Source organism: Delphinus delphis, chromosome 12 (assembly GCF_949987515.2).
Source record: "Delphinus delphis chromosome 12, mDelDel1.2, whole genome shotgun sequence".
NCBI classification, from domain to species: Eukaryota; Metazoa; Chordata; class Mammalia; order Artiodactyla; family Delphinidae; genus Delphinus; species Delphinus delphis.
Window position 1 is genome coordinate 37571558 of NC_082694.2, and position 25390 is coordinate 37596947.

Here is a 25390-nt window from a genome sequence, read left to right on the forward strand (position 1 = left end):
AAGACGTGTTTCATGAATCTTTTCTTTTTGCTATATATAGGTGCCTATGTGTGTGTACTGGATCATAATGCGAAATGTATTTCTTAGTGCTAAACACTGATCTTTCAAAATACAAGCCTGATCATTTTACCTCACTACTTAAAACTTTTTTATACCTTACTAGATAGCTAACTAGAATCATGAATCAGAAGCACACAGGGTCTAAGCAAATTTGTCTGTTTTACTAGACCCATAGGTGATTCTGATGGGCAGCCAGGTTTGGGACCCAGAGACCCTTGGGATAAAGTTCAGAATCTTTCATACAGCATACAAGGCCAGCCACAATCTGGTCCTTTCTCATCTCGGTAGTGTCAACCCCTTCTGCTCTCTCCATTTTGGGTACGAAGCTGTAGCAAATTTATCTCTCTACCTTTACCAAGGTTTTTTCTTCTGTCCCTACCCCAGACCCTAACCTTCTCATACAACTTTATCTTGTGGGTAAACTTTTGAAAGTCTTTCAAGCCACAGTTCATAAGTGTTCTCTAAAGCGTTCCCCATGTCTCTGACAGACACAACCACTCCTTGACAACCTCGATGGACCTTCCACCTGCCTCTTTTCTAGCATTATCATTGTAGTCCTATCATTTGCTCATAGATCTGCCTCTCTGACTGGACTGACAACTACTTGAGAACCAAAACCTTGTTTATATCCCCAAAGTCTAGGAAGTAAATGTACAATCAACTTTATAGTACCCAGTATAATGAAGCCCAAAAACATTCATTCTGTGACCCATTAATAGGATAATAATGGTCTCTTTTACAAAGAGTTTAATCCTACTCTCCTTTGGTTGTTGTTGTTGTTTTTTAAATTGAGATATAATTGACATATAACATTGTATTGATTTTAGGTGTACAATGTAATGACTTGTTATATGTATATATATTACCAATGATTACCACAGTAAGTTTAAACATCCATCACCACACAGTTACAATTTCTTTTTCTTGTGATGAGAACTTTTAAGATATTAGCAACTGTCAAATACACAACACAGTATTGTTAACTAGAGTCACTGTGCTGTATACAGTTTGAAAAGCAAAAAAAAAAAAAAGGCCAGTAGAAAAATAATTTTGGAAAATATCTATAGTAAAAGAGCTTGGAAGGCATATATTGTTGATTGCTTTGGTTAAAGAAGTTTAATATGTATTCAGATAATGTAAATAAATCCTATGATTTCTAGTGATCTAATTAAGAGTTTTATACCTATTGCATGCCATCTGACCACTTTCCTAAACTTCTTAAGCTTAATGAGAAATGAAAAATTCTTCAAATTTATTTTACTGATTGATTTATTTCCAAATTGACTCCATTTTCAAAAGAATGCAATAATTCAGGTTTTATAAAATCAGAGCCATTAATTCAGGACAAAAACAGGAAATGAGGCCTTCCCTGGTGGCGCAGTGGTTGAGAGTCTGCCTGCAGATGTAGGGGACACGGGTCTGGGAAGATCCCACATGCCGCGGAGCGGCTGGGCCCGTGAGCCGTGGCTGCTGAGTCTGCGCATCCGGAGCCTGTTGCTCCGCAACGGGAGAGGCCACAACAGTGAGTGGCCCGCGTACCGCAAAAAAAAAAAAAAAAAAAAACAAGCAGGAAATGAAATGAAAAGCAAGAAGAAAATTATATCAAGAAATTCTGCCTAAAGAAAGTGGCAACAGAGTACCTCTCCCTAACTCACCACTCCCATCCCCCACCCCCTAAGGACAGTTCTGTGCTTCTTAGCAAGCAGTGCTTATATTTAAGTTACATACATATATATGTTTTGTGTGTGTGTGTGTATATATGTATGTATATATACATACATATATACACACACACACAGAGAGGTATAAAGAGAGAATTGTTCTCCTATTAAGCCATTCAACAAACATTTAACGTATCCAACACATAACTTTCCTTTCAACATAGTCTCAAGTGTTCTGACAAGTCTAGTTTATTCTAACGATTTGGTTGAAATAATCAACAAATGCCACAAGACAATTCAGATTGCCAGGATCTGAAAGGTAAATAACTCCAGGAAAAAAAGGTATTCAGGGAAATAATAACAAATTGCTCCTCCTCTAGCTACAAACTGTCTGAAGATATACTATATGTAAGTAGCTCTTTTGTTTAAAGTTTGCAAAAAGCAACTTGGAAAGATGATAAACTATAAATATCTTCATTGCTGTGGTCCTTATGATCTCAATAACATGGTAATATAGCTAGGCCCCACAAGATTCAGGAGATGAGGAGTTTCTACCCTTGATTCTGATGTTCTTATACAACTTAAGAAATATCTTCTCATTACCTCTGTAATGAAATATCAATTATTGTCAACCAAATTTCAAAGGCAAGACAAGAAGAGGAGTTAACAAAGCTTCTGTGTATTGCTCAGAGTTTCTCCAAAATAATTTTTATTTAAAAACAAGTCTGTCTTAAGGCAAAGAAGAATATTCTTTAAGCACTGAATTATTTTAAACTAAAGTAGCATATTAATCAGAACAATGTTTTATTATGTCATTGAGCATAAGATTGTTATTATAGGACACTGTATTTCAATAGCTGCTAGTTGACACAATGCTGATAAAAATCAACCATTATACCCAAGTTATGTAAGACCACAGAGACATGCTACAGAAAAATGAGTCATTAAATTCATGATATAAAACATTAGTCACTATAGTATAAAGAAAATAGTATCACAAAAAAAATTTTTAGAGGGAAATCAGGTATTAAAATACAAAAAAAGATGGGTAGGATAATAGATTATTCACAGAGAATTGTGAAAATCTTATTTTCTGGAGAGCTTAGGGGTGTTAAAGTACTAGGACGGTTTTGTATGCTCAAACTGGTAACTTTCCACAACGGAGCTGAAGTACACAGGTAAATTTTGTTTCTCTAATCAGTTATGCATCTCTCTTATAATGTCAGCAATTCCATTTTAACAGAATATAATTCATGAAAATATTCCATTTGCTCTTCTGTCAGTACAAATGCACCTATGTCCAATTACATAACGCAAAGTTCCAATTCTACACAAAGAAATTATTTAACTTAGATGTTTAACAGTCTGTATTTGTAATTCACTTCATGGCTGTCTTTGAGCAAAAATTTATGTAGGCGCTTTCAACATATTAACTAAGTCTTTTAAGGTGGCTGATGTGGCAGAAAACTAGAATGCCAAAAATCCATTCCATTATAAGACAAAGGAAGTTTTATTTATATATTACTGAGAGAATAGAAAAGAGAGACAAGTGAAAGTAACAAACTGAAAAATCTTAAATACTTTTCTATTAAAAGTCTGGAGTGTCATTAGACTCCTACTATAAAATAATTACCAAGTCTCTGTTCTAATGTCTTTCATCAGGGGAAAAAAGGCCTCATGCAGATTCATAACATCTTGTATGTGGCAGTATCTTTTACTGCTGAACTTCTATGAATAAACATGTAAAAAATTGCTCAAATATACTGCTGGTTTTAAATATCTCTGATGTAGTATTAGGGGTTTGTTTTGATAGCTGACTGTCTTATCAGCTTCCTCCCTCCAGCTGGCAAAAAACAGAATTGAAAGCAACTCTGGTTGTCTTTCTTACTCATCTATGAGAAAGGCATTTCAAGGTAGCTAGCAGGAAGTAAGAAGAATAAACTAAATGGCTCTAGCAATTTAGAAAACAGACTGCAGTATACTACTGTGACCCAATAATAACTACAAAAAGTATATGCCATCAAATTCATTTGGTATAAAGTTCAGACAATTTTTTAGTTTATAGAAACTAGAATGTGCAAGGCTGTGGTATTTTCCTTAACTCCTAGAAGTCACCTTTTAGTCAACTTATACTCATCTCCACAGACAGATAGTTGTTGGAGATACAGTAATCATCCACTAAAATATTCCAGTATCAATTTTAAATGAAATTTCTATTCCAGTATCTATTTCTATTCCAGTATCAATTTTAAATGAAAACGTCTATTACAATGCAAAAAAATATTATGTTACTGTTCTACTTCCTTTAGTTTCAAGGTTTCTTGATGAAATGCACACATTAATTCAAACCTCTAACAAATTTAAACTTTTAAATATTACTCAAAAATGTTATTTGGGGCTATAAGCTAGTGCCTTCCATTCACTGTCTATAAAAAGCATAGTAGATTAAAGAAAATAAGACAAAAGGGTAACTACTATCTAAAGTTACATAGTAATAAAATGGGTTATCCACACGAGAGAGGTTTTCCTGATTGAATCATGTCACTCACCTATTTTTCAAAAATTGTGAAAACACCCAGTAGTCCTTAAATTGTTCTGGGCAAAGATTTCATTGAAAATCTGGTTGCTGTTTGTTTGTTTTTTAAGGAACTTCATACACAAACTCTTACTACATTTTAAAGAAATCTCAATCTTCTGAAGTCCATCCGTGTAAGAACCCCTAAGGGTCCCAAGATTCATGGTTAAGAGCCTTCAATGTGTGTGACAGAAAGCTGGCTATGGCATCTATCACCAGTGCAAGCTACTGCCTGTCTACTGAGGGAAAGATGATTTCACAGATCCAGATAGTAGGGTAAGTGACTCCATATTTCAATATACATCCTGTTTGAAACCTTCTGCTTATAAAGACCTGTTCTTTGGTCAAGGATTATCAATTCTAAACCTGGTATTCATGAGTTTCCACACCTGTTTTTTAACCTAATCAACTAATTAATTCCCTTGTTCCCCCAAGTATTCCTTTTATTATTATTCCTAATAATAAAAGTTTATTATTTTCCGCTCATTTGTAAAGTCTCTCTGTCATTTATTATATTAGCATGCATTGAATTCTTACTATATACCAAGCATTATGCTACATTCTTTTTATGCCTTTAATATCTTTAATCTCAGCTATCATTTGGTAAGATATCTCAGTTTTACAGATAAGAAAACAGAGGTTCTGAAAGGATAAATAAGTATAAAGTCCAAATTTACACTGCTAATAAGTATGATTCAAATCCAGGTCTAACTGAGCCCTTGAGCTTTTGGCCTTGCTTTTCCCACTCTCTAATGCTTCTCCAACTTTTCCTCTCAATTACCCTTAACAGTAAAGGAGTAGAATGCATACCTCTGAGGACCCGAGAAGTATAACCAAAAGCAGCTCAATCAAGACGTGACATTTCTTTGATTCATGTTTCATTTTAAAATTCATATTACTTTTGCCTCTTTCTAAAATGATCCTGTGAACATTTCATTTAAAAAAAATACCTTTAAGTACATATTAGAGAAGAAAAGTTAACAATACAGAAAGATAGAAACTGCCACATATCTCTAGGGATAAACACAGGTAAGTTTGAAAAGCTGCTTCTAAAACGTTCTTGATAATTTCAGTCCATATTAACCCATCTATCTCTAATTTCTGTTATACTTTTCAACTATCACTATACATTAAACATAGCACATATCACTATTCTTGTTTCATGTGTGTATCTCTCAAACCGGACTGTAGTATCTGAGATGTTGTCGTGCATCCTCTGTAGTAATTTATTAGTACAGCTAGGCTCTAAACCCAGTGCCTAGGACAGAAAATGTTTGATGAGTGAATGAGTAAATAAATGGTAAAATGCATGGGCTTCAGAGTCTGAAGACTTGAGCTTGAGACCAGGCTAAGTGGTTTTCTGTGTGCTTTGGGGCTGGTCACTTAACCTCACTGAGATAAATAAATTATAATAATGTCCACTTTAGAGAGGTTTCGTAAGGATTAAATGAGGTATTTAATTTGATAACATTCTCTATTCTTTAATAAAACTTTTCAAATAATATTTATGATTTATAAAGTTATTGATCAGTTGAACATCTGTTTAATATAACATCTGTTTAATTGATATAAGTATGAGGGCACAAATTATTTTCATAATGGAATACATTTCACAATGTATAAAGTACTGTCTTATACACTCATCCACCCCACTCCATTTTCCAAATTTTTAATTTGCCAAAAAAGTACATAAGCAGGTGACCCCAATGTTCCTAAAGCCACCTCCCTTCTGCATCAAAATTCTAATTCAGTAGGCCCAAGTTAGGGCCCAGGTATATGCATGGATGATTTAAGGCAGCGAATATTGGCTTAAACTAACAACATCAACAGTTCTTTCCTTTACCACTATTACCCACAGTGTGAAGCATGTAAATCTGTAGATTCACAACTATACAATGAATTTTTTAGTTTCTTAATTATCATATAATTCAACTAAATAGTTGTAAATTACTACAACCCTAGAAAAATCAACCACTCTTTTTAGAATGAAATACTCAAGAAAGTAATCTGTTCAACTATATGCTGTTCACAAACTAACCATGATCTCTCTCGCCTCTGCTCAAGTTAATCCAGCCACCTAAAGCACTCTCCAAAATCCCTGCAGCTGACTATCAGAAGTACTTAATCTCTTATCTAAAATCTCTTATTTGGATTTTAGGAAGGCAATACAGTGTGTATGCCTACACTACAGTGCCCAGATAATAGCACATTCCCAGTGAGGTCTGAGGCAGCACCCCATAATCAAACATATTAATATATGTGCAGCAAAATGAATTTTCACACTAAGCGGAATACTACAAATAGCCTCACTTCAGGTCAGGACAGGTTTTGCCACCAAATGAGTTTGAACCAAATTTCCAAAAAATAATACTTAAAAAAAGTCTTTAGGCAGTAGAGATTTTGGATTTTGAGATTACAAAAAAAGGAACGTAAAAATTTTATCTTTTAAAAGTATACAAATGAATGTATATGCAAAACAAACAGGCTGACATATAGAAAACAAGAGCCGTTACCACTTGGGAAAGGGAAAGGGAAGGGGCAAATTAGGGGTATAGGATTAAACTATACAAACTACTATGTATAAAATAGATAAGCAACAAGGATACAAGCACATGGAACTATAGCCTTATCGTGTAATAACCTTTTTCTTTTTTAACATCTTTATTGGAGTATAATTGCTTTACAATGGTGTGTTAGTTTCTGCTGTATAACAAAGTGAATCAGCTATATGTATACATATATCCCCATATCCCCTCCCTCCTGCGTCTCCCACCCTCCCCAACCCATCCCTCTAGGTGGTCACAAGGCACGGAGCTAACCTCCCCATGCGATGCAGCTGCTTCCCACTAGCTATCTATTTTACATTTGGTAATGTATATATGTCAATGCCACTCCCTCACTTCATTCCAGTTAACCCTTCCCCCTCCCAGTGTCCTCAAGTCCATTCTCTACGTCTGCGTCTTTACTCATGTCCTGTCCCTAGGCTCGTCAGAACCATTGTTTTTTTTAGATTCCAAATATATGTGTTAGCATACAGTATTTCTTTTTCGCTTTCTGACTTAACTTTACTCTGTATGACAGACTCTAGGTCCATCCACCTCACTACAAATAACTCAATTTCGTTTCTTCTTATGGCTGAGTAATATTCCACTGTATATATGTGCCACACCTTCTTTATCCATTCATCTGCCAATGGACACTTAAGTTGCTTCCATGTTCTGGCTATTGTAAATAGTGCTGCAATGAACATTGTGGTACATGACTATTTTTGATTTATGGTTTTCTCAGGGTATATGCCCAGTAGTGGGAATTCCAGCTCATATGGTAGTTCTACTTTTAGTTTTTTAAGGAACCTCCATACTGTTCTCCATAATGGCTGTATCAATTTACATTCCCACCAACAGTACAAGAGGGTTCTCTTTTCTCCACACCCTCTCCAGCATTTATTGTTTGTAGATTTTTTGTTTATGGCCTTTCTAACAGGTGTGACGTGAACCTCACTGTAGTTTTGATTTGCATTTCTCTAATGATTACTGATGTTGAGCATCCTTTCATGTGTTTGTTGGCAATCTGTATATCTTCTTTGGAGAAATGTATATTTAGATCTTCTGCCCATTTTTGGATTGGGTTGTTTGTTTTTTTGATATTGAGCTGCATGAGCTGCTTGTATATTTTGGAGATTAATCCTTTGTCAGTTGCTTCATTTGCAAATATTCTCTCCCATTCTGAGGCTTGTCTTTTTGTCTTGTTTATGGTTTCCTTTGTTGTGCAAAAGCTTTTAAGTTTCATTAGGTCCCATTTGTTTATTTTTGTTTTTATTTCCATTTCTCTAGGAGGTGGGTCAAAAAGGATCTTGCTGTGATTTATGTAAAAGAGTGCTCTCCTACGTTTTCCTTTAAGAGTTTTATAGTGTCTGGCCTTACATTTACGTCTTTAATCCATTTTGAGTTTATTTTTGTGTATGGTGTTAGGAAGTGTTCTAATTTCATTCTTTTATATGTAGCTGTCCAGTTTTCCCAGCACCACTTACTGAAGAGGATGTCTTTTCTCCATTGTATATTCTTGCCTCCTTTATCAAAGATAAGGTGACCATATGTGTGTGGGTTTATCTCTGGGCTTTCTATCCTGTTCCACTGATCTATATCTCTGTTTTTGTGCCAGTACCATACTGTCTTGATTACTGTAACTTTGTAATATAGCCTGAAGTCAGGAAGTCTGAAGTCAGGGAGGCTGATCGCTCCATTTTTCTTTCTCAAGATTGCTTTGGCTATTCTTTTGTGTTTCCACACAGATTGTGAAACTTTTTGTACTAGTTCTGTGAAAAATGCCATTGGTAGTTTGATACAGATTGCATTGAATCTGTAGATTGCTTTGGGTAGTATAGTCATTTTCACAATGTTGATTCTTCCAATCCAAAAACATGGTATATCTCTCCATCTGTTTGTAACATCTTTAATTTCTTTCATCAGTGTCTTATAGTTTTCTGCATACAGGTCTTTTGTCTCCCTAGGTAGGTTTATTCCTAGGTATTTTATTCTTTTTGTTGCAATGGTAAATGGGAGTGTTTCCTCAATTTCTCTTTCAGATTTTTCATCATTAGTGTATAGGAATGCAAGAGATTTCTTTTCATTAATTTTGTATACTGATACTTTACCAAATTCATTGATTAGCTCTAGTAGTTTTCTAGTAGCATCTTTAGGATTCTCAATGTATAGTATCATGGCATCTGCAAACAGTGAGAGCTTTACTTCTTTTTTTCCGATTTGGATTCCTTTTATTTTTTCTTCTCTGATTGCTGTGGCTAAAAATTCCAAAACTATGTTCAATAATAGTGGTGAGAATGGGCATCCTTGTCTTGCTCCTGATTTTAGAGGAAATGGTTTCAGTTTTTCACCAGTGAGAACAATGTTGGCTGTGGGTTTGTCATATATGGCCTTTATTAAGTTGAGGTAAGTTCCCTCTGTGTCTACTTTCTGGTGAGTTTTTATCATAAGTGGGTGTTGAATTTTGTCAAAAGTTTTTCCTGCATCTACTGAGATTATCATATGGTTTTCATCCTTCTGTTTGTTAATATGATATATCACATTGATTGATTTGCATATATTGAAGAATCCTTGCATTCCTGGGATAAATGCCACATTAGCATGGTGTATGATCCTTTTAATGTGCTGTTGGATTCTGTTTGCTAGAATTTTGTTGAGGATTTTTGCATCTATGTTCATCAGTGATATTGGCCTGTAGTTTTCTTTGTGACATCTTTGTCTGGTTTTGGTATCAGGGTGATGGTGGCCTCCTAGAATGAGTTTGGGCGTGTTCCTCCCTCTGCTATATTTTGCAAGAGTTTGAGCAGGATAGGTGTAAGCTCTTCTCTAAATGTTTGACAGAATTTGCCTGTGAAGCCATCTGGTCCTGGGATTTTGTTTGAAGATTTCTGATCACAGTTTCAACTTCAGTGCTTGTGATTGGTCTGTTTATATTTTTTATTTCTTCCTGGTTCAGTCTTGGAAGGTTGTGCATTTCTAAGAATTTGTCCATTTCTTCCAGGTTGTCCATTTTATTGGCATAGAGTTGCTTGTTGTAATCTCTCACGATTCTTTATATTTCTGCAGTGTCAGTTGTTACTTCTCCTTTTTCATTTCTAATTCTATTGATTTGAGTCTTCTCCCTTCTTTTCTTGATGAGTCTAGCTAGTGGCTTATCAATTTTGTTTATCTTCCCAAAGAACCAGCTTTTAGTTTTATGGATCTTTGCTATCGTTTCCTTCATTTCTTTTTCATTTATTTCTGATCTGATCTTTACGATTTCTTTCCTTCTGCTAAGTTTGTTGTTTTTTTGTTCTTCTTTCTCTAACTGCTTTAGGTGTAAGGTTAGGGTCTTTATTTGAGATGTTTCTGGTTTCTTGAGGTAGGATTGCATTGCTATAAACTTCCCTCTTAGAACTGCTTTTGCTGCATCCCATAGGTTTTGGGTTGTCGTGTCTTCATTGTCAATTGTTTCTAGGTATTTTTTGATTTCCTCTTTGATTTCTTCATTGATCTCTTGGTTATTTAGTAGTGTATTGCTTAGCCTCCATGTGTTTGTATTTTTTACAGTTTTTTTTCCTATAATTGACATCTAGTCTCATAGCATTGTTGTCAGAAAAGATATGTGATATGATTTCGATTTTCTTAAATTTACCAAGGCTTGATTTGTGACCCAAAATACGATCTATCCTGGAGAATATTCCATGAGCACTTGAGAAGAAAATGTATTCTTTTGTTTTTGGATGGAATATCCTATAAGTATCAATTAGTTCATCTTGTTTAATGTGTCATTTAAAGCTTTTGTTTCCTTATTTATTTTCATTATGGATGATCTGTCCATTGGTGAAAGTGGGGTGTTAAAGTCCCCTACTATGATTGTGTTATTGTCGATTCTGTTATTGCCATAACCCTTTTATGGCTGTTAGCATTTGCCTTAAATATTGAGGTGTTCCTATGTTGGGTGCATAAATATTTACAATTGTTATATCTTCTTGGATTGATCCCTTGATCATTATGTAGTGTCCTTCTTTGTCTCTTGTAATAGTCTTTATTTTAAAGTCTATTTTGTCTGATATGAGAGCTGCTCCTCCAGCTTTCTTTTGATTTCCATTTGCATGCAATATCTTTTTCCTTCCCCTCACTTTCAGTCTGTATGTGTCCCTAGGTCTGAAGTCTGTCTCTTGTAGACAGCATATATATGGGTCTTGTTTTTGTATCCATTCAGCCAGTCTGTCTTTTCATTGGAGCATTTAATCCATTTACATTTAAGGTAATTATTGATATGTGTGTTCCTATTACCATTTTCTCAATTGTTTTGAGTTTGTTTTTGTAGGTGTTTTCCTTCTCTTGTGTTTCCTGCCTAGAGACGTTCCTTTAGCATTTGTTGTAAAGCTGGTTTGGTGGTGCTGAATTCTCTTAACTTTTGCTTGTCTGTAAAGGTTTTAATTTCTTCGTCAAATCTGAATGAGATCCTTGCTGGGTAGAGTAATCTTGTTTGTAGGTTTTTCCCTTTCATCACTTTAAAGTCCTGCCAGTCCCTTCTGGCTTGCAGAGTTTCTGCTGAAAGATCAGTTGTTAACCTTATGGGGAATCCCTTGTATGTTATTTGTTGCTTTTCCCTTGCTGCTTTTAATATGTTTTCTTTGTATTTAATTTTTGACAGTTTGATTAATATGTGTCTTGACATGTTTCTCCTTGGATTTATCCTGTATGGGACTCTCTATGCTTCCTGGACTTCATTGACTATTTCCTTTCCATTGTTAAGGGAAGTTTTTAACTATAATGTCTTCAAATATTTTCTCAGATCCTTTCTTTTTCTCTTCTTCTTCTGGAATCCCTATAATTCGAATGTTGGTGCATTTAGTGTTGTCCCAGAAGTCTCTGAGACTGTCCTCAATTCTTTTCATTCTTTTTTATTCTGCTCTGTGGTAGTTATTTCCACCATTTTATCTTCCATGTCACTTATCCGTTCTTCTGCCTCACTTATTCTGCTATTGATTCCTTCTAGAGAATTTTTTTATTTCATTTATTGTGTTATTCATCATTCTTTGTTTGCTATTTAGTTCTTCTAGGTCCTAGTTAAACGTTTGTATTTTCTCCATTTTATTTCCAAGATTTTGGATCATCTTTACTATCATTACTCTGAATTCTTTTTCAGGTGGACTGCCTATTTCCTCTTCATTTGTTTAGACTGGTGGGTTTTTACCTTGCTCCTTCATCTGCTGTGTATTTCTCTGTCTTCTATTTTGCTTATCTTACTGTGTTTGGGGTCTCCTTTTTGCAGCTGCAGGTTCGTAGTTCCCGTTGTTTTTGATGTCTGTCCCCAGTGGCTAAGGTTGGTTCAGTGGGTTGTGTAGGCTTCCTGGTGGAGGGGACTAGTGCCTGTGTTCTGGTGGATGAGGCTGGATCTTGTCTTTCTGCTGGGCAGGTCCATGTCTGGTGGTGTGTTTTGGGGTGTCTGTGGCCTTATGATGATTTTAGGCAGCCTCTCTGCTAATGGGTGGGGTTGTGTTCCTGTCTTGCTAGTTGTTTGGCATAGGGCGTTCAGCACTTTTGCTTGCTGGTCGTTGAGTGGAGCTGGGTCTTAGCATTGAGACGGAGATCTGTGGGAAAGCTTTCACCATTTGGTATTATGTGGGGCTGGGAGGTCTCTGGAGGACCAATGTCCTGAACTTGGCTCTCCCACCTGAGAGGCTCAGGCCTGACACCAGGCAGGAGCACCAAGACCTTGTCAGTCACATGGCTCAGAAGAAAAGGGAGAAAACAAGAAAGAAAGAAAAATTTTAAAAAATAAAAAATTAATTAATTAAAATAATTAAAATTAAAAATTTTTTTAAATAATTAAAGAAATAAAAAATTAAAATAAAAAAATGAAAAGTAACAAAGAGAGCAATCAAACCAATATACAAACCCAACAAGTGCTAAAAACTATACTAAGATAAACATAAAAATCAGAAACAAGTCCGTCACACACAGGAAACCCCAAGGCTACAGTTGCTCCCAAAGTCCACTGCCTCAATTTTGCATTGATTTGTTGTCTATTCAGGTATTCCACAGGTGCAGGGTACCTCAAGTTGATTGCGGGCATTTAATCCACTGCCCCTGAGGCTGCACAGAGAAATTTCCCTTTCTCTTCTTCGTTTGCACATCTCCTGGGGTTCAGCTTTGGTTTCAGCCCCAGCTCCGTGTGTAGGTTGCCTTCAGGCTTCTGTTCCCGCCCAGAAAGGATGCGGTTAAAGCAGCGGCTGATTAGGGGGCTGTGGGTCACTCATGCCAGGAGGAGGGAGGGGTACGGCAGTTATAATTGGAATGCAGTGTGAGCCTGTGGTGGCAGAGGCCAGTGTGACATTGCAACAGCCTGAGGCGCACTGTGTGTTCTCCCATGGAGGTTCTCCCTGGATCACGGGACCCTGGCAGTGGTGGGCTGCACAGGCTCCCAGTGTTCGGGGTTAGGGGGGTGAGACGTGTGGATAGTGACCTGTGCTTGCACACAGGATTCTTCGTGGCTGCAGCAGCAGCGTTAGCACTTCATGCCTGTCTCTGGTGTCTGAGCTGACAGCCACGGCTCGTGCCCGTCTCTGGAGCTCGTTTAGGCAGTGTTCTGCCTTCTGTGGGCAGACAGGAAAGGAATCCCCTCTCCTCGCACACCCCGAAACAATGGTCTCTTCCCTCTTAAGACAGGTCCAGACTTTTCTCCGGACTCCCTCCAGCTAGCTGTGGTGCACTAGCCCCCTTCAGCTGTGTTCACACCGCCAACCCCAGTGCTCTCTCTGGGATCTGACCTCCGAAGCCCGAGCCTCAGCTCCCAGCCCCCACCCACCCCAGCGGGTGAGCAGACAAGCCTCTCAGGCTGGTGAGTGCTGGTCGGCACTGATCCTCTGTGCGGGAATCTCTCCGCTTTGCCCTCTGCATCCCTGTTGCTGCCCTCTCCTCTGTGGCTCTGAAGCTTCCCCCCCACCACCCCCCGTCTCTGCCAGTGAAGGGGCTTCCTAGTGTGTGGAAACCTTTCCTCCTTCATAGCTCCCTCCCCGAGGTGCAGGTTCTGTCCCTATTCTTTTGTCTGTTTTTTCTTTTGCCCTACCCAGGTACGTGGGGAGTTTCTTGCATTTTGGGAAGTCTGAGGTCTTCTGCCAGCATTCAGTAGGTGTTCTGTAGGAGTTGTTCCACATGTAGATGTACTTTTGATGTATCTGTGGGGAGGAAGGTGATCTCCATGTCTTACTCTTCCACCATCTTGAAGGTCCCCCTCATGTAATAACTTAATGGAGCATAATCTGTAAATATACTGAATTGCTATGCTGTATACCTGAAATTAATATAATATTGTAAATTAACTATACTTCAATTAAAAAAATAACTTTATCTTTTAGGTTTCAACTTATACATCACTTTCAATAGAAAGCTTCCCCTCATCCACCAAGACTGGGTTAAGCACTCTTTATATGTGCACATTTAACACCCTATACTTTTATTGTGGTGGTTGCCTGTTTATTTCCCTCTCAGACTGTAGGATACTTGGAGTCAGGAGCCATAGCTTTTTCAGTATTATACTCTCAATAACTAGCAAATATCTACGACATGGTATCCATTTAATCAACAGTTAGTGAATGAATAAGCAAATATGAATACCAAGACTTTAATTTGGTGAAGTTTTATATTGTTCTACTTGCTTGATCTGTAAGGTATGATTAACATTAATAAAGTTGATGAACTGGGACAAAAATCAGAAAATCTAACCAAAAAGACTACCCAATAGTATACACATGTAAGATACACATAACAGTATGAAAATAGTGCTTTGTTGCTGCTAAATAAAACTTAAATTTGTTAGCCAGGACATTTTACAAAGTAAACTACTACATGAAATAAACTGTTTAACATGCAGTAGTTTATTTACTACTTTAACACAGGGTTTCTTGCGTCACACATAGATAAATACCTCACAGTAGACTTTAGATGTTAATCCATGTAAGGTCCCTTCCTGTGTCAAGAATTTTAGAGTGTAGGATTTGAAGATGGTAACTTGCTTTCTTCTAATTCATATAATCTAATAAAATTGACAATTAACAAAAAAATGACAGGCAAGATGAAAAGGGAAAACTAAATAAGTATTTAAGCAAACAGGTAGTTACACAAGAATTTTAGGATTTTGAGAATTCTGTCAGGCTCAAGGCATATATGATCATTCTTGGACATACCTTTCTTTAAGTGCAACAAAAGCACCTCCATTACTTTCTTTAAAGCCAAAGGGTCACTTCAGAATAAAGGAGATGTAATTTTCCTTCAGAAACACAATCTGAGATATTTCTGAACTGAACAACACACTAAATATTTAATATAAGGAAAATGAAGGAGGGAAAAAAAAGTGTATTATGTATGGACTTTCTTGGAAATTTAACCACAATGAGACTGAGCTGGCTCACAAAGCTTCATTTAACTACTAGCTATATCTAGAATACCCTACCTAATTTACACAGACAGTCACCATTCACATAATCATATACAACAGAAAGATGACAGGATAATTAAAAGATCAGGAAAGGCTGTCTGAACTATGAGCTTCCTATTCTAAATGCAGGAGTTTAATTCTAAGGGGGTTGGGGGAAAAGCCTTGTTGCTTCTAATATTAACTTAAATATCTTCTATATGAAAACAAGAACACATAATATCACTTCTCAAGGAACAAAATAGTTAATTTCGAACCTTAGGCCTACCAGGTCAGAAAGATGATCTACAAGGAAATTAAGTTTACAAAAATTAAAAAAACAAAACAAAACAGAAACACCTTTTGTAGATTGATCACCTTTTCTAACACGCCAATAACTTTTAACAAGTTCCCAAACTGATGGTGTTCAAAAGCGGCCTTCGTTATTTACAGAAGAAATGATACAATATCTAAGATTAACTTTAAATAATCTGGTTTAAAAAACAGTGGGAATGAAATAAAAGTGGGGATGAAATAAGTTTACCAAAGTATTGAAGATTATTGAAGCTTGGAGATGGGTACATAGAGGTTTATTACTCCTACATTTTTTTTCTTATTTCTTTTACATTGAAGTATAGTTAATTTACAATGTTGTGTTAGTTTCTGGTGTACAGCAAAGCGATTCAGATATATAGAGATATACATATATCTCTATATATCCTTTTTCACATTCTTTTCCAGTATACTTTATTACTATAAACTATAAGATATTGAATATAGTTCCCTATGCTATACAGTAGGACTTTGTTGTTTATCTATTTTACAGATAGTAGTTTGTATCTGCTAATCCCAAACTCCTAATTTATCCCTCTCCTACCCTTTCCCCTTTGGTAACCGATGTTTTTTTTCAATGTTTGTGAGTCTGTTTCTGTTTTGTAAATATGTTCATTTATATTATTCTTTAGATTCCACATATAAGTGATATCATATGATATTTGTCTCTCTCTGACTTACTTCACTTAGTATGATAATTTCTATTATCATAGTGAGTAAATGAGATAATGTGTATATAGCATTCCACACAGTACCTGATATATAGTAAGTATCCAATAAATTTGTTACGGTAATATATTTTGGAGACTTCTGCATTTTATTGAGATATTTTATATTAAACAAAAACTTTAAATTTCACTGATTGTGGGGTTATAACAAAGTGCAAAGAAAATAAAGATATCAAAATTCCGTTTTTGAATGCTCTTTTGGAGTATGCCTTCTCAGTGTCACAACAACTTACTAAGAGACTTTCAAACAAAACCCAGACTTTACAAGAGAAAAAGACAGTCCTTTGAAATTCACTAGGTCTTCTGTATGTAATGTGGAAACATACATACAGAAAGCATGTACTAAAATGTAAAGCAGAGCACAATATTATAACATGCTATTGCTACAGGAATAGAACTGTTTCTCTAGACCAGAGTCAATTTCATCATTCACCACTGAGGGGAGCTGTAACCTAGGAAAAGGTTTATATAGCATTGCAAGGTTAAACTTTCTAGAACCTTGTAATATTGGTTTAATAAATTCTTATTAAAATATCTTTCAAATTACTTTGACAAGTATGCCTGAATTCTCTTTTGGAGACCTTACAAGAAATAATAAAGCTCATTATATCTATGTAACTGTAATAGATGAATCCCTATCCCCCTTCCTTGCTTTTTCTCTTTAGCACTTATATATTTAACATGTATTTAACATATATTATATATTTATATTATCTAACATAGTATATATTTCCCATATATTAATTTTTATTTTCTGTCTCTCTCTCTCACACACACAAATGTAAACTCCATGAGGAAGAGATTTTTAATGTGTTTTATATACCACTCTATTGCCAGTACCTAGAAGAGTGCCCAGCACAAAATACATACTCAGTGAATTACCTGCTACTGAATGAATGAATGAATATGATGATGTCAAGCAAAGTGAACTGCTACTACCTGAAAAATGTAATGTCTACTTATATTGAATTTAGGTTTAAAAGAAAATTTCTAAGAACAGTTCTTTAATCCTATACATGAGTATATAGAGAGATCCCATGAGAATGGCTTAGTATACATTCATAGTAGAATCCCTCTTAAATCATCTGAATGTCACAGAGAATTGGTCAATTAAAGGGAAGAATTATAAATACTGATACACAAACATTTTAATTTTGTTTAATACATATTAATGTGTTTCATTCACCAGTTTTCATGGGCTCTTCTTTGAGTATAATTTCGTTGACTGCCAATTTTCTCATAATCAACAGCCATAACGTATCATTAGTGTACTTCAATCACTTTTAAATGAAATCAATATATAAGGACAAAAGAGAAATAATCTGAATGCAAAATCCTTTCAGATTGTCATAAATTTTCCCAATTTTTTACAGTTGTATTTCCACACCAGATTTGAGAGCAGTTTTTAACAACTCACTTCTATCAACTCTTTCTAAAGCATTTTAACGGTTTTCATGAAATAATGCCTCAAACTGATATTTCACTGGCCTAGGAAACATCTAATTAAATTATATAATTACAATAACGGGTCAACAGCATTACATGAGGTCTTGTAAGGGGTCAAACTCAACTTACAACTCACCTGTGAGAGAAGTGTGCAGAAGTGTGTCAGAGAGTAGCCTACTAACCATGTTGACACATATGGGATTAAAACCAGGACGTTTTACAGACAGAATGGAAAGTATGAGGTAATCCGTGTAAATTAACTAGAGACTGATCAGGAGAACCTCTACTGTAATGACATATGGATCCCTCACATAATATCTCACTGCCACTAGAGTCTACTTTTTGAATTTTTCTTCAATATAGTTGATGAATGCTAATTCCTGTCTTAAAAAGAATAAACCTTACAGGATACTGAGTTTAATCATTTATTCACTCACTCCTTCAACAACATATAATATATTGAGTACCTAGTACACAAAAGGTACTATGTAAAAAAATTGTGGTAGCTACAAATATAAGTGGAACAGAACTCTTCCCCTATTACTTTGCCAAGCAAGAGTCCTTTTAACACCTCAGAAAACTGACCTAGGTTTTCCAGAAGAGGAAAAAGAGTTAACACACCTGGATAGGTAAAGAAAAAAAATATTCTCAAAATTCATTTTTTTCTCACCATACAGAAGTTGGTCCCAGCAGAAAAAAATTAAGTTCCTCCTGAAAACTAAAGAGGGAGACATGCCCAATTCTAGTCTATCTTCCATGTGAGAATACACCACTTCTGTTTTGTTTTAGGGTTAATTATATAAACTCATCCTTTCACATTAAATAGTTCACAATTTATGATAGTTGTCCTAATTTAAAGTATGTAAATTAGTGTGTTCTCCTTTAAGTTAATGTATTTTAAATGGTTTAGTCACAACATGTGCATTCATGCTCTTTCCCATGCATTAATAAGAGTAAAACAATTTCACCACAGTTCCTAAGTCTGGTAGCTTTATACAATGTAAGTAAATAATGGATGCATTTAATACTTACCTCTTTTAAAAAATAAACATTAGGCTAGTAAAATAGGTCAAATCCCATAAATGTCTCTTCAAAAACAAAACAAAAAAAAACCTGCTGTAAAAACAGGCAAAAGTCAACAATAAAATAATAAGAAACTCATCTAATAAACTATTTGTTACTTTCTTGCATTAGGTTCCTAGCAATCATCATTATTGCTGTCACTATTATTAATAGCTAAGGAATTAATTGTGTGTTCCTCTCACATTCTGATTAATTTTACTTCTCTTCAAATTAGGTCTTCAATACGTAGGTTCCCCTAAGTTCTGACCATCTCTTTAAAGATGGCAGGTTTTGTTTTTTGTTTTTTTAATACCCATGGCTGAGAAGTTAGGTTTCTACTACAAAGGCTAATACGTGAAAAGTATGTTTACATGAAAAGTGAGTTGAAACCACAATTCAATTTTCTTTCTTTCATTCTTTGTTTTTCCCCCTAATCCTGGCATAGGAAATAACTATTACAGCAACAAGGAGTAAGGGGAAAGAACGGTTGTGCTAAAAAAGTTCAGAATAGGAAACTTGCAATAATACTCATAATCCATTCCAGAAATAAAAATATACAGAAAATATATATGCCAATATTGATTGTTTAAAGAAAGATATAAATTAGGGAGTTATTAATTGATCCCAAAATGACATGCCAGATAACTCTTTTAAATATTTCATTCTCCAAGAACTTGAAAATCAAAAATTTGATCTATAAAAAGATAATTTCCAAAAAAGTTTATAAAAATATTCCTATTGACTGAAACAAAGTCATGGACCTAGAAAATCCCTCTGAGATCATTTAGTAGAAACCTTTCATTTTACAGATGAAGAAATTAACTCCTAGAAAATAATCTCAAGGTCACCAGCTTTGAAGGCACATCAGGATTTATACTCAATTCTAACCAATCAAAAGCTCATGTCTTCTCTATACTATGATATGGGAGAAAGGAAAATGCATTTTTTTCATATAAGAATATGAGGAGGCAGAATGACAAGAAGGTAGAAAATCTTTCAGCTATTAAAAAGCATAATGATGGCTGGAAATCTCCACAAATGCAATGTTCTCTCCACAAGGTAACTCAGAGTAAGGTCTCCAAAATCTTCTGATGACAGAGTAAAATTTAACCTCTAGTAACAGTTCAATTAAAATTTTGGTTTTATAAAGTTTTATAAACAATATGAATAGTTAAAAGTCATCTATATTATTTTTATTAGATTTTTGTGAATCTAATTTAATAATAAACACTTGGAAAGAAGAATTGCTAATGTATTTTATTTTCCATTTTCCTCCTATGGCCACTCCCTTACCTAACAGATTTCTAACAACTTCAATCACTTGAGTAATAAATAGGCAAATGAGCAAAATAAGCTGCTGGGCTTAAATATATTTTTCATAAAAAGGATATAAATGTACACTTCGACTTGAGAAACACATACCCCAACATGGAAAGTAAAATCCAAAATATACCTCTTTATCTCATGATCCATTTAAATCTCACTGTTTTAATTTTAGTATTCCTCTATAGACCTTTAAAATATTTTTATAAAATATATAACACAGAACTTAAAAATATTTTTCCTAAAGTCCTATAGATTTAAATGCCTTTTGCATCCAAACCTGATCTATATCATATAGCTTTTTTTTTTTTACTTGTACCTTTCAGTAACAGCTTATAACCTATTGCTTAGAAATTTAAAACTGCTGTGCCTCTATCCTAAGATTAATTAGAGGAGTAATAAGAACACCTTTCTAAACAAATATAAAGTTAGTGTTTACATACTTCTACTATTAATTACAACCCCAAATTAACTGGCTAATTCTTTAGTACATCAAATTAACAAAGATGTATAACAGAGCCGCGGGTATTGAAAACCATAAAAACATCCATTGGGGAGAAGCTCTTAACTTAATGAAAGCTAGATTTTTAAGGCTGCAACCAATTTCAAGAAGTGTAAGTTTGTTTGTTTTTAAAACCTCAATGCTATTCCAAGTATAGTGTTCAAACCTATCACTATAGAAAATCCAGAACTGTTAACATGTGTGAACCATAACACAATGACATTGGCTTGATATCCAGCCATCAGAACTCCTTCCACTGTGTTTGGACCTGATCTCCTTCCCAAGCTTCCCAGATCTTCATGTCTAAAAATGGCCCAGCTATTGCTGGAAAAAGTATAAGATTCCTTTCACCACTGAGATATAAAACAAAGTCAGGCGCAGAAAGGAAGAATATGCTGTTATAAAGCATGTTATAAAACTGTTACAGGGCTTCCCTGGTGGCGCAGTGGTTGAGAGTCCACCTGCCGATGCAGGGGACACGGGTTCATGCCCAGTCTGGGAAGATCCCACATGCCGCAGAGCGGCTAGGCCCGTGAGCCATGGACGCTGAGCCTGCGCGTCCGGAGCCTGTTGCTCCGCAACGGGAGAGGCCACAACAGTGAGAGGCCCGCGTACCACGAAAAAAAAAAAAAAAAAACTGTTACAAATATATTTTAGAACTTTAATAACAATCATGGTAATGATGTCAATGACAATGATAAAAGCTAATATTCATTGAAATTATTTAATCCTCACAAACCTGTAAATTGATTGCTGAGAAGTTAAGAAACTTACCACAATCACAGAGCCTATAAATGGAAGAGCTAGGGCTTGCAATTAGGTCTATCAGACTCCAGAATCCACATTCTTTCTCACTGTATCTTCATGGCCTGTCTTCCCTAATCTCCATTCAATAAACATTTATTAAACAACTACTGTATGCCTGCAAGTCACCTGGGACTCCACAATATGTAAACTAATTGAAGATGATTATTAAAGTACCACTCTAGAATCCCTCAACCCAAAGAGTTAAAGCATATACTTTTTTTTAAAGATTTCTAAGATCATTCATAGTTTCATTCAACAAATGTTTCAATGAGCATTTGTTATGTGAGAAGCACCATATCAGATGCTAAATAGATAAAAAGATGAATAAGACATGATCCTTCCCTCAAGCCCCCAACAGAATACATAGAGCATATACATAATTCAGCATTGAAGAGTATTTTTACGTCTATATTTTTAACAAAAATATTTACAAATAATTCTGCTACCGGCTATCATTTCATTTAAAAAAATCTAAAAGTTACAAATCACTATTTAATTTTTATAAGGCAACATTTCTCCTACCACCAAAATGCTAATGTACCTTAGTAATTTATACAGTCAAAAATATGAAAGGTGACAGAATTTACGATTAGCTTACATTTTCTATGACAAATGTCCACTCTTTATCTTCAAATTCCTCTGCATGAGGATCCTGTAACAAAAGTAAAATATAAAGTTGAAATACATTTCTTAATTCAGTCAATCCAGTTAAAAAAAATACAAACAGCCTTGCTCCTAGCTTTTTCCAAGTTTTTAAAAAAGGAGAGGCAGAATGGCCTACTCTTAAGAAACTTCCATAACTTACCTAAATTTAAATCATTATTTTTTACTAAGAAATTCTCTATTTTACTTATGTTAATGCATATCATTATCTTCTATCATTGCATCTAAAACAATACAAAAAGAAACTGAGGGACAAATATATGATATCACTTATATGTGGAATCTAAAAAAATTGGTACAAATGAACTTATTTACAAAACAGAAATAGAGTCAGAGATGTAGAAAACAAACTTATGGTTATCAAGGGGGAAGGAGGGGTGGGAGGGATAAAATGGGAGATTGGACTTGACATATACACACTATATATAAAATAGATAATTAATAAGAACCTACTGTATAGCACAGGAAACTCGACTCAATACTCTGTAATGACCTACAGGGGAACAGAATCTAAAAATGAGTGGATAGAACCAACAGGAGGATGGCGGAAGAGTTAAGACACGGAGATCACCTTCCTCCCCACAGATACATCAGGAGTACATCTACACGTGGAACAACTCCTACAGAACACCTACTGAATGCTGGCAGAAGACCTCTGACCTACCAAAAGGCAAGAAACTCCCCACGTACTTGGGTAGGGCAAAAAAAACCCCAATAAACAGAGACAAAAGAATAGGAACGGGACCTGCACCAGTGGGAAGGAGCTGTGAAGGAGGAAAAGTTTCCACACACTAGGAAGCCCCTTTGCGGGCGGAGACTGCGGGTGGCGGACGCGGGAAGCTTCGGACATAGAGCCACGGAGGAGAGCACAACAACGGGTGCGGAGGGCAAAGTGGAGAGATTCCTGCACAGAGGATCAGTGCTTACCGGCACTCACCAGCCCGAGAGGCTTGTCTGCTCAACGGCCGGGGCGGGCGGGGCTGAGAGCTGAGGCTCCGGCTTCAGTCAGAGCGCAGGGAGAGGACTGGGGTTGGTGGCATGTACACAGCCTGCAGGGGGTTAGTGCACCATGACTAGCCAGGAGGGAGTCCGGGGAAAAGTCTGGACCTGCCGAAGAGGCAAGAGACTTCTTCCCTCTTTGTTTCCTGGTGCCCGAGGAGAGGGGATTAAGAGCGCAGCTTAAAGGAGCTCCAGAGCCAGGCGCGAGCCGCGGCTAACAGCGCAGACCCCAGAGATGGGCAAGAGATGCTAAGACTGCTGCTGCCGCCGCCAAGAAGCCTGTGTGCGAGCACAGGTCACTCTCCACACCTCCCTTCCGGGGAGCCTATGCAGCCCGCCATGCCAGGGTCCCGGGATCCAGGGACAACTTCCCCGGGAGAATGCACGGCGTGCCTCAGGCTGATGCAATGTCACGCCAGCCTCTGCCACCGCAGGCTCGCCCCGCACTCCGTACCTCTCCCTCCCTCCGGCCTAAGGGAGCCAGAGACCCCGAATCAGTGGCTCCTTTAACCGGCGACCTACACACAGAAGCGGGGCCAAATCCAAAGCTGAGCCCCGGCAGCTGTGCAAACAAAGAAGAGAAAGGGAAATCTCTCCCAGCAGCCTCAGGAGCAGCGGATTAGATCTCCACAATCAACTTGATGCACCCTGCATCTGCAGAATACCTGAATAGACAACAAATCATCCCAAATTGAGGAGGTGGACTTGGAGAGCAAGATTTATTATTTTTTCCCCTTTTCCTCTTTTTGTTAGTGTGTACGTGTATGGTTCTGTGTGAGATTCTGTGTGTATAGCTTTGCTTTCACCATTTGTCCAAGGGTTCTATCCGTCATTTTTTTTTTTACTTTTTAAAAAAAGTTTTTTCTTAGTAATGTTTTTTAATCTTTATTTTATCTTACTTTATTTTCTTTTATCCTCTTTCTTTCTTTCTTTCTTTCTTTCTACCTTTTCTACTTTTATTCTGAGCCGTGTGGATGAAAGGCTCTTGGTGCTTCAGCCAAGAGTCAGTGCTGTGCCACTGAGGTGGGAGAACCAACTTCAGGACGCTAGTCCACAAGAGACCTCCCAGCTCCACGTAATATCAAACGGCAAAAATCTCCCAGAGATCTTCATCTCAACACCAACACCCAGCTTCTCTCAACAACCAGCAAGCTACAGTGCTGAACGCCCTATGCCAAACAACTACCAAAACAGGAACACAACCCCACCCATTAGCAGAGAGGCTGCCCAAAATCATAATAAGGCCACAGACACCCCAAAACGCACCACCAGACGTGGACCTACCCACCAGAAAGGCAAGATCCAGCCTCATCCACCAGAACACAGGCACTAGTCCCCTCCACCAGCAAGCCTACACAAACTACTGAACCAACTTTAGTCACTGGGGACAGACACCAAAAACAACGGGAACTACGAACCTGCAGCCTGCAAAAAGGAGACCTCAAACACAGTAAGATAAGCAAAATGAGAAGACAGAAAAACACACAGCAGATGAAGGAGCAAGATAAAAACCCACCAGACCTAACAAATGAAGAGGAAATAGGCAGTCCACCTGAAAAAGAATTCAGAATAATGATAGTAAAAATGATCCAAAATCTTGGAAATATAATAGAGAAAATGCAAGAAACATTTAACAAGGACCTAGAAGAACTAAAGATGAAACAAGCAATGATGAACAACACAATAAATGAAATGAAAAATACTCTAGAAGGGATCAAGAGCAGAATAACTGAGGCAGAGAAACGGATAAGTGACCTGGAAGATAAAATAGTGGAAATAACTACTGCAGAGCAGAATAAAGAAAAAAGAATGAAAAGAACTGAGGACAGTCTCAGAGACCTCTGGGACAACATTACACGCACCAACATTCGAATTATAGGGATTCCAGAAGAAGAAGAGAAAAAGAAAAGGATGGAGAAAATATTTGAAGAGATTATAGTTGAAAACTTCCCTAATATGGGAAAGGAAACAGTTAATCAAGTCCAGGAAGCACAGAGAGTCCCATACAGGATAAATCCAAGGAGAAACACGCCAAGACACATATTAATCAAACTGTCAAAAATTAAATACAAAGAAAACATATTAAAAGCAGCAAGGGAAAAACAACAAATAACACACAAGGGACTCCCCATAAGGTTAACAGCTGATCTTTCAGCAGAAACTCTGCAAGCCAGAAGGGACTGGCAGGACATATTTAAAGTGATGAAGGAGAAAAACCTACAAACAAGATTACTCTACCCAGCAAGGATCTCATTCAGATTTGATGGAGAAATTAAAATCTTTA

General features: G+C 36.5%; 1 protein-coding gene across 10 annotated transcripts in view; it reads right to left on the bottom strand.

Annotated features, from left to right (window-relative positions):
• Positions 1-25390, bottom strand: part of EHBP1 (EH domain binding protein 1) — a 491141-nt gene that overhangs the window by 241975 nt on the left and 223776 nt on the right. For 9 of the 10 annotated variants that reach the window (XM_060026512.1, XM_060026505.1, XM_060026507.1 and 6 more), the window contains one exon: positions 22043-22096. In XM_060026512.1, coding sequence (XP_059882495.1) covers positions 22043-22096 — 54 coding nt within the window. Of the gene's footprint in view, positions 1-5106; positions 6997-22042; positions 22097-25390 lie in introns of those variants that run through there. The other variant, XM_060026513.1, reaches the window with a different exon arrangement.